Here is a 16840-nt window from a genome sequence, read left to right as displayed (position 1 = left end):
ACCTGAGCCCATAACTTTCCCTTCAAATATTGAAAATGCCAGCAGAGGACATGTGTGCATATTAAAACACTGATTATCATTCAATCACTTCCCTTTCTCTCTTTTTTCTTTTTCTGTCTGTCTCTCCGAGGTCCAGGCTCTCTCCACTAATAATACATGAAGGGCTCCTCTCTCTCATCCATTAATCAGGAGGAAGGCTGAGGTGAAGGAGGGCTGATCTTTGGCCTTCACACACACACACACACACACACACACACACACACACACACACACACACACACACACACACACACACACACACACACACAGTCACTCACCTATCATTAAAAATAGAGAGGATAGGCCTTCTAATGCCGATTAATAATTAAGCTTATAGGGGGGTCGCTAAAGAGTCCTAATGAGGAGACGTTGACAGACAGCTCCTCTGTCTTATTTGTTCTTGTTGAAAAGTTTGTGAAAGCTTCAGATAATGATGAATGGGACTCAGTTAGTAATTACCTATATTACCTATACCTATTACCTGCTGTTTTAGCCGGGAGAATCGGCCGATATTAGCATATGAATTGACTAGCAGTATCTGCTAATTTTATCACTCTAGATTTATCCACCAGTTAAACCATTTAATTTGAGTGTCAGTGTATTACAATAGATTTCTCTTTCCAGCTGTCACCATATGTACCCCACCCAACCCCACTTCAAAAACACTAAACAATCCCTTTTATTGCTCTTTTTTAAAATTATTTATTTCTCCTCTGTAAGACCAAAACCAACAAATGACCTGTTGAGAATTCAAATTCTTTGAAACTGGAGTCATTCTAGATCATTCTCAGAGGCATTCATTTTTTTTTTCAGTATGCTGAACTGAACAGATCCTATAGCGCGCAAGAGAGAGACAGAGAGAGAGAGAGAGAGAGAGAGCGAGAGACTGCGTGTGTGTGTGTGTGTGTGTGTGTGTGTGTGTGTGTGTGTGTGTGTGTGTGTGTGTGTGTGTGTGTGTGTGTGTGTGTGTGTGTGTGTGTGTGTGTGTGTGTGTGTGTAACTCTCATGGCTTTGTGACAATAAAAGCCGTCTGCTCTTTAACCTTCTTGTGTATTTATAAATGACAGACTGCATGACGCAGAGAAACACAAACATGTTGATCAATTAATGAAATCTTGGATATGTTTCTTATACAGTCTGAGGGCGCGGTCACACTGGCAATCTGTACCGTACTTAAGCCCGCTTCACCCCCTAAAGTCCAGTTAGTTTGACCAGTGTGACCGTTCCATGCTGTACTCAGGCAGAGTACACTTCCTTGGCCATGGCACAGTTTGAAGAGGTGTGCTTTGGCACGGTACACTTCATGCACGAGCATGCGGGTAAACATCGCTGACAGCCTTCATTATGAAGGAAGTGTTCTGTCTGTATCTGACTAACATGACTCAAAGTGAAGACACAAAGTAGCTGTCATGTCATGAGGATGATAAAAGCAATTCTAAATGTGTCCTTTCAGATGTTCCTATCTCTATTTTGCTGGCTGGCATTTGCATCACAGACATGAACATGGATCAACCATTGCAAGGAGAAATATCAGTGGAGCCAAGGAATGAGGAGCGGTTTTAAATATGCTGTCAGCTCCAATTTTTCATGTTAACTTTGCAATCAAATGTAAAAAAAAATCAACTGAGGGCTGCCAGCTCTCAGCTAAAGATGGCATGTTTTTGTATTTTAACTTGTATAGGATTGACCTCATAGTTACTTTTCATCAGGATGTAACGCTTAGCAGTCATAGTACCATGTCAAGTGCCCGTCAAGCCTTGTCCCACTTATATCATCCATCAGAGAATCCCCTCCTCCACCTGTCACTAAGCGATTCCTCACTGGATCACCCTGATCATCTATTATGTTGTTAAATTAACAGTTTGTGTCAAAGTGTGCATAGGGACACTTCCTGCTGTTGATGTCTCAGTTGGTGTCACAGGCTCCCCTTCCATTCTAAATGTGTCTACAATAAGGGGCTCAGAGGGTCTAGAAAACAAACACACCAAACAGTCTGGTGTTATTAAAAATGAGAGATTCAGACTGACCTGTAAGAAGTGCCCACAAAACGTCTCCATGTTGACGTTCAGACGAGATGGAACAAAGTACAATTTTTAGACATCAGTTTCAAAGATTTCATTTGAAAAACCTGACAGTTATCGCTGCTTCCTGTTTGTGTGCAAAGCCAGCGCAATGCAGTGCAATGCCAGGGTTTATAACAGCTTTGTGTTGCCTTACACATGATACCAACAACAACACTATTAGGTATGATAATAAAAATATCGGCATCAGTATCAGGATCGTTGCATCTCTAATAAAAATACAACATTTGAATGTATAAAAGATCAACCACTATGACAGAACATCTGAGAGTAGTTAGGAATGTGTCCATATGAAAGGCCTGCACATATGGGCTTTTACGGTAAAATACAGTATACTGAATTTTTAAAGATTTATTTTTGGGGCTTTTTGTGCCTTTAATGTAGAGATAGAACAGTGGATAGAGTTGGAAATCAGGGAGAGAGAGAGAGAGAGAGGAATGACATGCAGGATTTGAACCCGGGCTGCCGACTTGGAGGACCATAGCCTCAATACATGAGGCGCACGCATTAACCACAGCGCCCCCTGTATACAGAATTTTGTGTCCAACTATTAAGATGTTTTTTTTATTTCTGCAAGCAGCTCCAAGAAAACAACAACCCCGTCCGAGGAGAACAGAGTTAGTTTGTAGAGCGCAGGAAACCTTGCCAACACCTTTAATAGAGGTTTTAGCCGAGCAGACTTGCCAATATTTGTTTTCCAAGATTACCATTTAAATTGACAGGAGTTGTGTATAAACAGCTGGATTGTGTGTCCTTATGGGGACGGGATAAGACAAAACCAAACAAGTACAAAAAAAGCTATAACCTTAATGAAGGCTTACAGAATATATTTGAGTCTGGGAAAGAAGTCAGAATACAAGTTAATCAAAAGTGAAACACAGGAGCCAGTGTTAGCCATCATGACGTGTTAATGTGCGTCTCTGATCAGCAGGTAAAATGATTTGAAAGTGAGGCCAGTAGCATGCAGATGTAAAGGTATGAAATTACATTTATGTCAAAACTGAGGCCTAGTCCACATGTAGGCGGATATTTTTGAGAACAGATGTTTTTTCTGTTTGTTTTCTCAGGTGGACAGTTGATATTGTTTTGTTATATTTGTAACTTTATGTATGAATTACACTTTTTGTACAGTTAGTTGAATGTCTCCATTCGATCTGCAGAGTCCCTCTGCACCTTTAAGAAAAAGCTAAAGACCCAGCTCTTTCATGAATACCTACTAACTTAATGATGATGGTCTCCATATTATTGATGATGATGATGGTAATGACGAGACTCTGGTCTCGGGTATGTCTTCGTCTCGGTTAGTGTCTTGACTACAACACTATGTGGTACCTTTGTTGTTTAAAATGAACTAAATGTTAAATATTAGGATTCAGATTCTCCTCTTGGCAGGGTGACACACAAAATAACTATTTCACTTTGCTTTTCTTTCTCAGTGACTTTCACACAATGCATTTTTTTGTTCAGCAAATCATTTGATAAAATTAATCAAATTGAACTTTACTATTTATATCAATGTGTAACGTTTGATCATTTTGTTGAATCACAACAACGTCTGCACAAATCAAGATGACCTGTACCAGGTTGTGATTAGGTCTGACACTTCACTGGCACCTTCAGACCATTTCATCTGATCATGCATGTATTCTTAAAGTTACAGATTGCCTTTTTAAACGTAGGTTCCTGTGTTCAGCAAATACAATGAAAGTGGCTTGCTTTACAATAAAAAAGAAGAAAAACATGCACTGGAATAATCTGCCTTTTTAAACATGGCCGCCGTGGCAAAGTCTATCTGTTGAGGAAGCTTGATGACAAATACGTTTTTAAAAATTTAGAGGAGGCAATCTAACCTCTGATGTGCAAATAAATATCAATTATTTACCCTTTCTAACTTTACCATTCAAATCTACTTTTATGAGACGATGATGACAACATAATCTGATTTTTTTAATGACACAAAAAGAAGATGCATGTTTAAAGTCACAATTTAAAGTACATCACCTTCCTTTGCTTCTGAAAAAGATGGCAACGTTTTTATTTACAGCTCAAAGTACAAACACAAGAAAAGATACTACATCAATATGTGAATAAAACCATTACCTAGCCAAATGCAAGAAAAGGCCTAATAGTTGGTTTTAACATAAGTCCTGCCTCTGACAGGGCAAATAGGCCTATCACAGTTGAGGTTTTTTTTTTTTGGGTGGCCAGTCAGATTTATGGACACGCCCCTTTTTATAATAGCATCTAAGCCAGTTAGGCCTTTCCTCCAAACAAACATAGAAATGAGTCGACCATAGTTGGAAACAAAAAACATGATAATTATTTTTTTTTGCTCAGGGTATTTACATTGCGTGATCTTGACAAGCTTGCAGTATCTTTGTGAGAGTAAGTAGTTATATGTTGGTTACCGTATTTTCCTAAAGATAAATAGTTACATATGCATACAAAAATAAATGAACTGGACACTAGGGCTGGGCAGGAAAGGACCATTTTTATTTTATCTTATTCGGGTAGAAATTTCTACTTAATACTGTTTTTAATATGACAAATGGGTAGTTTATTTGCTCAGTCTTTTATCATGTACATGTGGACATTGTGCAGCTGGCTGTTATTAAAAGTGCCCATGTGGATGTGGATTTGACTTAGAACTGAATTTGTTTTTGTTATTTCGCTACAGAAGAAAAAAAATGGAGATAAATGCTGTGTATTGAAAATGATCAGAATATGATATAACATCATTTTGGTCCATGTCGCCCAGCCCTACTGGAGATGATCTGTGCATTGAAGGTCAGAAACATAATACACTTCAATAGGAACATAAGAGATGTTTTAGTCTGGGTATAAGATGAATCCGGAGAAGGTGCTGTATTTGTTGTTGTTGCCTCCATGAGCCTTTCCCCCGTCCAGCTTGACGTAGATCTCATCTCCAGAGTCCAAGTGGAGCACAGCGCTGTTGCTGGCGTAGTCATAGTTCTGATCCGCGTCCTGAGCTATGGCACTGGCCCGGACCTGCATGGGAGGATAAAAGGGGACAAAACCAAAGCCTTAAAAAATATATATTCGTGTAAATTAAGTGATTAAATTACATTTGTTTGGTGACTATGAGCAGGCTTTATGGTCTTCACTCTCCCTGCATACCTGTCCGTTTTTGCACAGGTCCGCCCACATGCTGGTCCCGTCTCCTCCCCGCATCAACACATGGTAGGTGAAAAAGTAGATCCCGGACACATGGCAGGTGAACTTCCCGGTGCCGGCGTCGTAGTGGTTCCCCAAGTTTGTGATCACGTCGTCAAACTTCAACACCTCGTATCCCTCATGTGGGTTCTTAAGACCGACGTAGAATGCGATTCTGAAGTTGTGCGTCGTGGTGTTCACACCGTCCATCTCAGCACCCACAGCTCCTGTTAACGCTGGGAAGGCGAGTTTACCGCCTCCGCGCCCTCCCGGTGGCCCCCGAGGACCCGGCGGTCCCGGGTCTCCCTGTCGCCCCCTAGGTCCCGGTTTGCCAGGTCGCCCCGGCTCACCGCGGCTCCCGTGCGCCAACGGCGGCTGCGGTTCTACACCGTTCATGTTCTGGATCACCTCCATGGCGCTGGCGCCTCCCGGTTTGGGGGTGTAAGGGTCGCAGACCATGCGACAGGTGCCCATCATCTCGAAGTAATGAGCGGAGGTCTCGGAGGGTCGGAGCAGCAGAAACGGGACGGCGACGGCCAGAGCCAGCAAATCCATCCCTGACCTCTTCCTCGGAGAGGAGATTCGCTTTCTGGAGGGGGGTTGTGACACAGGAGGGGGGTTGTGACACAGGAGGGGGGCTTGCAGGACCACTAAAAGAAGAGATGAAGTTAGTTACGCATTACGCATAACCCAGGTGCTCTTACTGGTGGTTCCGAGGCTCTCTGGGTAGCCGATAGATGGATGGTTGAGCGCGCTCGGACAGCTGCATCCAGCTGCAGCCAGATGTCAAAGTCAGCGAAGACAAGACCGGAACAGGAGGGATTTGGCCTTCAAATTAAAACGGTAGGTTCTAAATTATTTGTGTTTGCAAATGAATATAAAAAGGTAAAAGACAGACTCATGTAGAATTATAGTTCTAATGACACGATTTGCTGTGTGTATTTGTCTTTCCAAGTTATTGCCTATACCAGGAGTAGGATTAAAAGGCACAAAAAAATGAGAATCTCAAATGTTTTATTTTTTTAAATTTAACAGGAGCGCAATTACTTCCGGCCGAGCACACGGTCGGTGCGGTGCGTAAAGTTAAGATCTGCGGATTTGTTTTTTCAAAATATCACAGCCTTTTACACTTGAATTGATTGATTTTTGCATGTAGGATCACATTTCACAACTCCGCATCATTGATTATTCTTTAAAAAAAAAGATCGGCGGTTGTCTTTTTAAAATGTGAATTACAGTCAGCGAAATGTAAGTCTATGTAACATGTCACCACGTGACATATCCATTCATTATCCTCTTCGAATAATGTTTTTTTTCCCCTCTGAAGTAGATCTGATTGTTTTTTTTCTATTAATAAGTGTTAAGAAGTTTTAATTTGAAAATCTTCAGCGTCATCATTTGCAGCTCTGTCTTTCAGCATGCGAGTTTAAAATGTTAAAAATAGAAACGACGATATATAGCTATATTATTTATAACTCAATGAAGCCAACTTGACAAAAAAAAGTGGTTCTAAAATCAGTTTAGAACTTTTGAGAACAGCTAACTTCATAACTATGAGGAGGGGTCTTTTGAAAGTCAGAACCGATGGGCTGAATCTGAATGCAGGCTCGCGGGGGGGGGGGGGGGGGGGGGGGGGGGGGTGACATCAAATGACCGACATCATGGTCACTTTACAAACACACACACATGCAGACATGAGGGTGGGGGGGTCTGATGAAGAAACGAGCAGATAATATATGCAGGAAATGGACCAGAGATGTCGTGACTGCTGTCGACACCTTCAGCTCTTAGCTCAGACATATTTGATGTCTTGTTTCAGGAGGAGGAGGAGAGGCACAGGCCTTGAATTTCGATTCTGTGAGTTAAAATTCTGGAGGGTGTGCAGACAATCATGACTCTAATGCATACAGATTTGTCTTAAGTGCCTCTTTAGCCTCTTTGCACTTGTTCTGTCAGTGAGGTTTATAAATTCATCAAGCTGTTTGAGGCTATCATTAAGATCTTTTATCAAACTTTTTAGGCATGCCTTTGCTCACTGAAAATAAAAGCGTCTCTTGATTTTTTTTTTTTTTCTGTCCTCAGAAACAAAAATTCCCCAGATGGACCCTAACTGAAATACTTCAAAACCCGGGTTAGGAGCTAAGCACCTGGAATTGGAAGCACGGGCCCCCACATCCACAACAGAGGCTTTAGAGCTCAAGGCGATGTCGAGAAATCTTCAAGAGGCACTAGGGACAAGGCTTATAGCTGAAGCACACTACGGTCAAACAGCATGCACACTGACACACACACACACAAACACACAAACCCCTACAGGCAGCGTGTGCTCAGCTCTGCTTTAACTCCCAAGAAACATGGCTGCAGCTGGGTGTCTCATATCTGAAGGTGAGAGAGGATTCCTGTGAGGGTGGTCAAAAATTCAAAAGATATGAGACACTGACAAAGCTTGAAATATTCTGTTATATTTTGAATTTTACTGCTCTTTGGAATAAGAAAATAACTCTATGCTCTCTGACAACACAACTGCAGAAACGACCTCTACTTGGGATTAGTGCATTGAACTGTACCTCTAGGCTATTATGAGCCATGTACCACACACATTGTCCACATTGTGCACTCCAGTTGCTGAGATTATCCTTCCCCCGCAGTCCTGTAGGCATACTTCTAAACACACTGCATATTCATACAAATGACCCACACGGTCAGACAAATGAATCAGACTAACATCAGATCTTAAACTGTACGCATGAAGGTAAACACTGAAACAAAGGGACAGTTGTACAAGTGTTTTGTTTTTTTCTGTGCAGGACCATCACTGAGCTAAGGCAGCGATGACATCCTGCAACATCAGCAGCGTCTGTCATACTAAGTGACCCTAATCCTTAAAGCACAGAAACAAACGTCTTTCTCTGTTCACCATTAGACAGTGAAGTCTGTCACATGTTAATGTAGCTGTAACTCAGGCTAACCATTCATGACCATGCCTTTTCTTCTCGGCCATGATATTCCCTTTGCCATCCCATTCAAAATACTTCACTCCCCTATCAACAGGACCAATCATTTGTACATAATTCAACAACTAGTAGCTTTTTGCTGTTCTGGGGTTTCTTTACTTTGCTTATGTTAAAGGAAGAATATGTGATTTTTCACACTTAAATGTAATATAAATCAAGTATATCCTCTGAAAATAACTCTGTGAGTCATGACTGTCTACAATGAGTGTGACACCCGAGTCCCACTGTCTGTGATGTTTTCTGAGCCGTATCTACACTTTGTTTACATCGCCTGGATGGCCGGCTGACTCATCCCCTTGCGTATAAAAGTTGTTTAATTGAGGGACTAGAGAAAAGAAGAATAACATACTGTACTCACTGCTTAACTGTGTTTCTAGATCACGCTCATTTCAGGTAAATTTACATGCAGTGTGAAGATACGAGCATAATAAAGATCACTAGCATTAGCATGCTAACACAACAATGCAGCGCCAGTTGTTTGGGTTTCATGCTGGTGCTGTCAGCTTCTAGCTCCTTCTGCTATCTAAAAACACAATTAGAACATTAAAATACTGGAGGAAACTGATGCCGCTGGTTAATTCCAGGTCAATTTTAGAGAGAGTATTCAAATAAACAATTTTTAGATCAGCCCGTCTGACTCTAAAGATTTGTGCACACTGGGCGACATAAGAAACTGATAGTTATGAAAAAAACATCTCAAAAGGAGATTATGTCTGTCAAACACTGTGTCCTACAAGTGCTGTAAACAAGTGAGGCTGTGGTCTTGAAGGAGTGAAACAGAGAGTGGCATGGGAAGCTCTGTGTGATGCAGCGCTGCGAGCAAAGGGATTCAACCTTTAGCAAGTGGCAAAGGCAGGCTTGATGAAGTCATACTGACAGTGACTAGCCTCTGGTCGGATATCCTTTAACATGATTTTGACTTTGCTTTTTATTTATATCCCGTGGTAAGCTGATCAGATACACTAAATTCAGGAGTGACAAGTGGAGCAAAAGGGTAAAACAACAAGGAAAGGAAAATAGCCCTTTGGTAATGAACTACATGAAAAAAAAACACTTTTCTATCAGTTATATGGTGCAATCTTAATTTTTAGAAAGAGACAGTTATGGTTTGGCTTCAGAATTTCTGGAAAACGTGCTTTTTTTTGTAGCTTTTGAGGAGCCACAGTAGGGCTCTCTCTTTTCATTATCTCACTCACACACGTGGAGGCGTGGCTAGGGAGTGGCTTGAGCGCTGCGCGTCATCTTATCAGGAAGAGACGCCTCACTTCCAGAGAGCGGAGTAAGAAGCAATGTGAGTACACGACAAGTAAAAAATATCGCTAAAAGGTTAAAGAAAGGCTAAATGGTGTAACTTAAGCTTCTTTTTTTTTTTTTTTTAATTCAACCAAACTAGTATTTGTTCTGCCTCGTCGTGTGTTGTCACGTAGTGAAAGTTTCCAAGGACAACAAGGTGTCTTCAAACTGCTTTTCTGCTGTCAAGCGAATATCAAGTTTCTAGTAATTTAACATTATTAGGAGATATTAAATAATGTTTTGAACAACACATTCGTCATTCGTCGTGTTGAGTTACAGTCAGCGGTTAACTCTGTGATAACTTAACTTTTTACAGTTTCCGCTAAACCACAGGTTAAGTCGAGTTACACGAAGAAAACTAAATTTGAATGGCAGCCATGTTTTAAATCTGTTATCTTATATTCTTCATTTCATTAGCTTGCTGGAAAGATAGTTGGAGTTACAAGTGTCTGTTAATTTGTCCCGTTTCCACCGGAGGGACTATATGTGTTTCCACCAGATCTACCAGGGTAGAAATGTAGTTCTTGGGGTAGAAATGTAGTTCTTAGGTAGAAGTCTGCCCCTAAAAAAAACCCTACTAGGGGTTTTGTACTTTCTAAAGGTCCAGGGAGTTTTGACAGCAGGGCATGCAGCCCCCCTGCAGAGCTGGATGTCTCTGATTGGTCAGGCAGCAAGGTGTAAGATCACCTACTGTGTTTAAAGACTGAAGCTGTTAACCCATTGTTTTTACCCTACATTTATTTATAATCAAAGTCTGACTTACACTTATAAAAAAGTACAAAACACACTTTTCAGACTAAGCATTAAAGAAAAAATGAACTGCAAACAACAGGAGAAGAAGAGTCAGGTTTAATCTGGAATTAAAACCTTTATAACTTTTTTATCTGTTCAACTTGTTTAGTTTTTATTTAAGTGTATTTTAAGTTATTCACTCATTTATGAAGATAAAACAAACTTGCTTTGACTTCCACAGAAAGAATCTTCATGTATTGTACTTTTTTATGTTTTATTCTCCATTAAAAAACACTGAAGAAGAAATCCAGTTTCAAAATGCCTCCCTACACAGATCTTGTGAATTAAGAATAAAAAAATCAGTTGATCTAAAGTTTAAATGTCAAAATCACTAAATATACATTATCTTTAAGAAATTAATTACAGGAGTTAATATAATTTATCTTCCTAAAAAGGTGTTTCTTAGGGAGTTTGGTGAGGGGAGGGGAGTTAGGTATTTTATTAAAGTCCTCTTTCCTTTAATGAAACTCTAAACACAGCACTCGTCTCCTTTCCATTTTTGATCAATGAAACCATTTGTTAAGCAATACAGCCTTCCTGAACTTCCTGGGAATTCAGGCAGAGGTGGAAACGCAGACAACTATGGGCAACAGGAACCTTTCCTGGTTCCTCAACCTTTTAGTTCTGCGGACAAATTATTTGGATACTTCCTTGATACAAACTTTCCTTAATCTGTATTTTTCTACACCTTTTCTTTTTTCTTACATTTTAGGCTCCATGCTGGATGATCAACAAGTCTCTGAGATTTCAACATAACAATCATTGTAAGAAAATACATCAACTGTTGATTATAGGTTATAACCTGTAAAGTGAATATGTATGTTACCAAAATAAGATATTGAAACTTGCTGTTTCTCAACAGTTTGTCAGCGTAATATGCCTGACGACATGGCGAGGCCATTAATCCGTAGCAGAGGTGAAGGATCAGGGTGCAGACATCTGGAAGCGTCCGTGGCTGAAGCAGACGCTCCAGTGATCGGCGTTCTGGGCACGGGGGACTTCTCACGCTCGCTGGCGAGGAGGTTGGTGGCGTCTGGCTACCAAGTTGTGGTGGGGAGTCGAACCCCCAAACGCTCTGCGGCATTGTTCCCTGAAGAGGCGGAGGTGAGACACTAACAGTGTAATTGGTGTTTATGGTGATAGTTATATATTTACTGAGATTCAGTCCACTAACTATAATAACTGTTATTATCCAAAACACACATCCAACAGATCCTCTTAGTTTAGAGAAGAGAGAATGAGAACATAACAAAGCAGGTTATTCACCATCATCAAGAGATCCTTCACAGTGTCTTCATAACAATGTGTTTTTCAACAGAAATGTATTATGAGAACGTAGGAGAGAGAGATGGAGGGAGAGATGAAGGGAGAGAGGGAGGGAGACAGAGGGAGAGAGAGAGAGAGAGAGATGGAGGGAGAGAGAGGGGGAGAGAGGTAGAGAGGGAGGGAGACACAGGGAGAGAGAGAGAGATGGAGGGAGAGAGGGGGAGAGATGGAGGGAGAGGAGAGAGAGAGAGAGAGAGATGGAGAGAAGGAGACAGACAGACAGACAGAGAGGGGGAGAGATGGAGGGAGAGGAGAGAGAAGGAGAGAGAGGAGAGAGAGAGAGAGAGAGAGATGCACTAACCACTAAGCCACTGGCACCGAATGTCTTCAAATCTTTTTATCAATACATTGCTAACAATTTGAATGAAAATTAAATTAACTCAATTTCAATCAGCAGACCAAAACTACGGTGGCTGCGAAGTGCAAACCAAAATTACAAGATGTGAAACACTTTGACGAGCGCTGAGACATATTTACAAACGAAAGAATCCTGCCGGAAAGTTAATGTACGGCCAAGAACAGATAACTGACTGCTCACTGAGTCACTTCCGGGTCAATTACTGCATTTGGTACATTCTCAGAAATGCATGAGGTATCAATATTCCCATCAAGCCTCCTGCTTATGTTTCCAAAACTTCTCATACTTAACATTGCAATGACAAATAATAAAGCAGATTAAGGTACACATCTGGATAATAAAAGAGAGATTTCTAAAATGAGGGCTTTAATTAGTCTTTAGACAAATGATTGGAGCTTTATCATTTGTGTGTTTTTTGTTTTTTCAGGTGACCTCCCAGATGGAGGCAGCCAGTCAGGCAGACCTGGTCTTTGTCGCCGTGTTCCCCGAGCACCACTCCACACTGCTGCAGCTGAAGCCGGCGCTGGCTGGAAAGACGCTGGTGGACGTCAGCAACGGTTTGAGAATCAACCGAGACGAGCCCTCCAACGCCGAACAGCTGGCCGACCTGTTTCCAGAGAGTTCTGTGGTCAAAGGGTTTAACACCATATCAGCCTGGACGCTCCAGACAGGACCTCGGGATGGGAGCAGGCAGGTGGGAAACAAGTCTCACCTTTTAATCTAAGACTGTTAAGGAATTGTGTTTGGAAGCCCTAAACTTATACCTAATATATCTTTATTTTAAACATTTCCTTCAAGGTTTTCCTGTGCAGTAACAGCAGCACAGCCAAGCACACAGTGATGCAGCTCTGTCGCAGAATAGGCTTCGTCCCCGTCGACATGGGCCTCCTCTCCTCCTCCAGGAACGTTGAAAACCTTCCCCTTTATTTATTCCCCTGCTGGCGCATCCCCATCTTTTGCACCCTGTCCCTGTTCGCATTCTTCTACCTGTACAACTTCACCCGGGATGTCCTGCAGCCCTACATAACCGCAAAGAAGAATGTTTTCTACAAAATGCCCGTCGAGACTGTGAACGTCTCTCTCCCCTCTGTTGCCTTGGTGATGCTCGCGCTGGTCTACCTGCCGGGCGTCATTGCCGCTTTCCTGCAGCTGTGGTGGGGCACCAAGTACAAGCGCTTCCCAAAGTGGTTGGACCGATGGCTGACTGGGAGGAAGCAGCTCGGGTTGTGTAGCTTCCTGTGTGCTGTCCTGCATGCCGTCTACAGTCTGTGTCTCCCCATGAGGAAGTCTGCCCGCTACAAACTCATCAACCTCGCTTTCAAACAGGTGAGGGAATTAGCGCCACAATTTTAATATAAATAAATAAAGTTTTTGTTACAATAACCTTGACCTCTTTGCAGCATCTCGTCCTGGTAGCGAGTAGTGTTTGATATATGACCATCTTGGATCACATGTTGTGTGTGTTCTCCAGGTCACTAACAAGGTGGAGTACTCGTGGGTGGAAAAGGAGGTGTGGAGGATGGAGTTGTACCTCTCAGCGGGCATCATGGCCCTGGGGCTGCTCTCCTTGCTGGCGGTCACTTCACTGCCCTCAGTGTCCAACACGGTCAACTGGAGAGAGTTCAGCTTCATACAGGTACGCTCACATGCAGGTGTTATTGTACTGAAACTTGCCCTTTTTTTTCTTAAAAAAATGCACACTGCCAAAAGGTTTTGTATTCTTTTAGATAGAGCCAGGCTGGATTAACACAGAATGATTACCAGAGATTGACAGTCCAGACACTTTGGCACATTTACACCGAGGCTTCAAACTAATGTGCAGACAGATTTGGGCTATTTCTCCAAGACTGTATACACACACACACACACACACACACAAGTGTCTGCACTCCTCCATCTGCCCCAGACTATGACAAAGCCATCAGGGGTGTTGTGACTCAGTATACACACACTTCCTCCTCTCCTCTCCTCTCCTCTCCTCTCCTCCTCTCCTTCCTCTCTTCTCCCCTCCTCTCCTTCCACTCTTTTCCTCTCCTCTCCTCTCCTCTCATCTCCTCTCCCCCTCTCCTCTCCCCTCCCCTCCCCTCTCCTCCTCTCCTCTCCTGCTTGAATTCCCCCCTTTTTTTTTGTCTGACTTGTGACCCGTCTTTGCTGCCTTTTTCCTTTGATCCTTCTATTAAAACTAATCCGCTGGTCGTCTGGTTAGTCATGTGCCCACAGCAGTGGGAAGAAGGCAACTCTCACCCTCGTACATGTAGACATTCTGCAGGATGTGTTTTGTCTTACGGGCTGCCCTCTCAGTGGTAGAGTCAGTCGTCTCTCAACCGAAAGGTCGGAGGTTCGATCCCCAGCCACATGTCTGATGTGTCCTCGGGCAAGACACTTAACCCCAAGTTGCTCCCAAGTTGATCCATGTGTGTGGAAGAAGTTGTGTATTAATAGTTTTTTGTAGATGTGTGTTTGTATACATGTTGGTGAAGGCAAGAAAAAGAAAATGACCTCTGCAACCTGAACTCTTCTGAAATAATGATTGAGAATTGATTGATTACTGTCTCCATTAAAAAGTTTTTTCTAAGACCTGACATCATAAGGGTCTGTGTCCACAGACAGTGTTTTTTTTTTCCACTGGCAGCGCTAGTTTTCAATACAAAACTTTGCACTCTGAGATTAAAACAGCTCAACTTTTTGAACAGCGCCACGTTCATCAATTTCACTTCTCCCTCACCAACCAATCAGAATCAAGACAGGGCAGGACTTACAACAACAGGCTTTTTTAATCGTCTTTTCCCAGTGTTGAGCTGCTGCTGATGTCTGGACATCGTTGTACATTGTCTTCATGTTTTCTTGGTGATATTTCCTTAAATTAGAGGAAATATTAACAACACAGAGCTATCTTAAACACATCTGACAGACATTACCGAGGGAAGCAGAAGTTAACTTTTGTAACCTAGCAACAATGAGCGCTGGTGAGCGTCGTTACTCTTAAAGTAAATTAAACTGATGGATGAGGGTTAATCACCACACAAAGAAGAGTCGCATTGCAGAAGCAAAATGACATGATGGAGCTACATGTGTGCAGCTAGTACAGTAACACAGATTGTTCATTTGATAACATGAACATTTGTTAATCTGCAGTTTTTTTAAATCCAGACTTCTTGACTATTTTACATTCCTGAGTTTGAAAATCACTCATCTACTTTATTTTCAAATGAAACTGTCAGTCATATGTGGGGAGCGTACAATATTACAAATTCTAACCACACCCCCTTATATAACTTTCTGTAGTCCACACTAGGTTACACCGCCTTGATCATGGCCACCCTCCACACACTCCTCTATGGCTGGGACCACGCCTTCGATCCAGCCCAGTACCGCTTCAACCTGCCTCCTACGTTCATGCTGGTCCTGATTCTTCCCGCCGTGGTCCTCCTGGGTCGCCTGGCTCTGTTGGTGCCCTGCGTGGCTCGCCGACTGAGACAGATCCGCCGTGGCTGGGAGAAGAGCCGACACATCCGCTTCATCCTGCCGGAGGACGTCTGCCACAACGGGCTGGAGGACGTCAGTAATGTTTGAGAAACACACCAAAAAAGTGTATTTTATGTTCATGGAAATCAACACAATTTAACAACCTGCACACACTTCAAAGAAACACCCACCTAAGCCCAAAAAGTAATGACTCCTTGGAATTAGAGCCCGACCGATTTTTTTTTTTTAGGAGGCCGACCAAGAGCTCATGTGAAGAGTATTTTCTTGGATTTGAAGCTGTACAACTGAATTTTACATAAACTCATAATTGAAAGATTTACACTGTGATTGGCAAAAAATGAACGTTGGCCTTGTCTGATGCGTTCCTATCAGTTAAAGGTTTGAATGCTCCTCAGATTACTGCACGTGCATGTATTTATAAGCAAGATCGAACAAGTAGTTTTATAGCTTGTTTTGTCCACACGTTTAAGGTAAAACAACATGGTATCTTAATCTGATTTGTGTGAAGTCAGTCTCATTTAAATTTGTCTATTTTTTACAATTGAAAGTTGATATGTTATCAATCAGCATTATTTTTTTCTGGACTGAGATTTGATTTACTTTTGTTGTATTGATCAGCAAATGTTAATGTTTAAACCAAGAGCTGCTAAATGCTAAAGTACAGTTGAGTTCTGTACATGTACTGGGAAACGTTCTGCTGCAGAAGTTGCCACACATTGTGTCACATCATTTAAAAGGAATAACCCATTGGTGTATTTTTTCTTAAATGGCAACTTTACGTGGATTTTGTATTCTTTACACACTGGTACTGAGGTGACTGATGGAACCAGACTGCTGAAGGACATCTTCGTTCTTTTCATTATTAACAAGAACAGACCAGTTTGCTTTGGTTTTTATGGTCTAAGATGGTTTTGTGTTTTGTTAATAAGGATTTATTTTTAAGTTTAAGGCCTATGTTTTCTGTGCCAAACGTTGATTCTTTGTTTTGTGATTTTTCTAATCTTAAAAAGTCATGTTAGTGCCCTGACACAAAGAAAACAATGTTCACTTATCAAATGTAAATCAAAGAAGAAAGTTATTTTCTCAAATGTATTTATTTGTTGGATAATTAAAAAAAAGCGTTTTGCAGATATGAGGCTTATTTAGATATCCATATTCATGCTTGCATGCGTTATTTAAAGGCTCACAACAGTTAAAAGATGTCATTAAAGATCAATCTACTCACATTGTTGAAAAATAATGAGCACAGCAGAACGTAATACGCGCAGGTGCTGCCA

The 16840-nt window shown here is 41.7% G+C and overlaps 2 protein-coding genes across 2 annotated transcripts; one reads left to right on the top strand and one right to left on the bottom strand.

The window, feature by feature from the left end:
- Window positions 1-4066: 4066 nt before the first annotated feature.
- On the bottom strand, window positions 4067-6113 carry LOC109997318 (complement C1q-like protein 2). Its single transcript, XM_020651746.3, has 2 exons — window positions 5259-6113; window positions 4067-5129 (listed from the first exon to the last, which is right to left on the bottom strand). Exons 1-2 carry the CDS (start codon window positions 5847-5849, stop codon window positions 4950-4952), a joined length of 771 nt encoding a protein of 256 aa, XP_020507402.2. The 5' UTR covers window positions 5850-6113; the 3' UTR covers window positions 4067-4949.
- Window positions 6114-9527: 3414 nt separating this feature from the next.
- LOC109997308 (metalloreductase STEAP3) lies at window positions 9528-16691 on the top strand. Its single transcript, XM_020651734.3, has 7 exons — window positions 9528-9599; window positions 11106-11157; window positions 11256-11497; window positions 12505-12771; window positions 12876-13403; window positions 13549-13713; window positions 15363-16691. Exons 2-7 carry the CDS (start codon window positions 11118-11120, stop codon window positions 15648-15650), a joined length of 1530 nt encoding a protein of 509 aa, XP_020507390.3. The 5' UTR covers window positions 9528-9599; window positions 11106-11117; the 3' UTR covers window positions 15651-16691.
- The last annotated feature ends 149 nt before the right edge of the window (window positions 16692-16840 follow it).

This window comes from Labrus bergylta, chromosome 24 (genome assembly GCF_963930695.1).
Source record: "Labrus bergylta chromosome 24, fLabBer1.1, whole genome shotgun sequence".
NCBI lineage: Eukaryota > Metazoa > Chordata > Actinopteri > Labriformes > Labridae > Labrus > Labrus bergylta.
The sequence above is the reverse complement of the archived record's forward strand: the minus strand, read 5'-3'. Positions and strand labels throughout refer to the sequence as shown.

Bases quoted from the DNA above. Each gene is read 5' to 3' on its own strand.
- LOC109997318 (XM_020651746.3), bottom strand. From the start codon at position 5,849: ATGGATTTGCTGGCTCTGGCCGTCGCCGTCCCGTTTCTGCTGCTCCGA. The intron at 5,130-5,258 runs GTATGCAGGGAG...CCTCCCATGCAG, and splicing joins ACCTGTGCAAAAACGGACAG to GTCCGGGCCAGTGCCATAGC.
- LOC109997308 (XM_020651734.3), top strand. From the start codon at position 11,118: ATGATCAACAAGTCTCTGAGATTTCAACATAACAATCATT. The intron at 12,772-12,875 runs GTGGGAAACAAG...ATTTCCTTCAAG, and splicing joins CTCGGGATGGGAGCAGGCAG to GTTTTCCTGTGCAGTAACAG. The intron at 13,714-15,362 runs GTACGCTCACAT...AACTTTCTGTAG, and splicing joins GAGAGTTCAGCTTCATACAG to TCCACACTAGGTTACACCGC.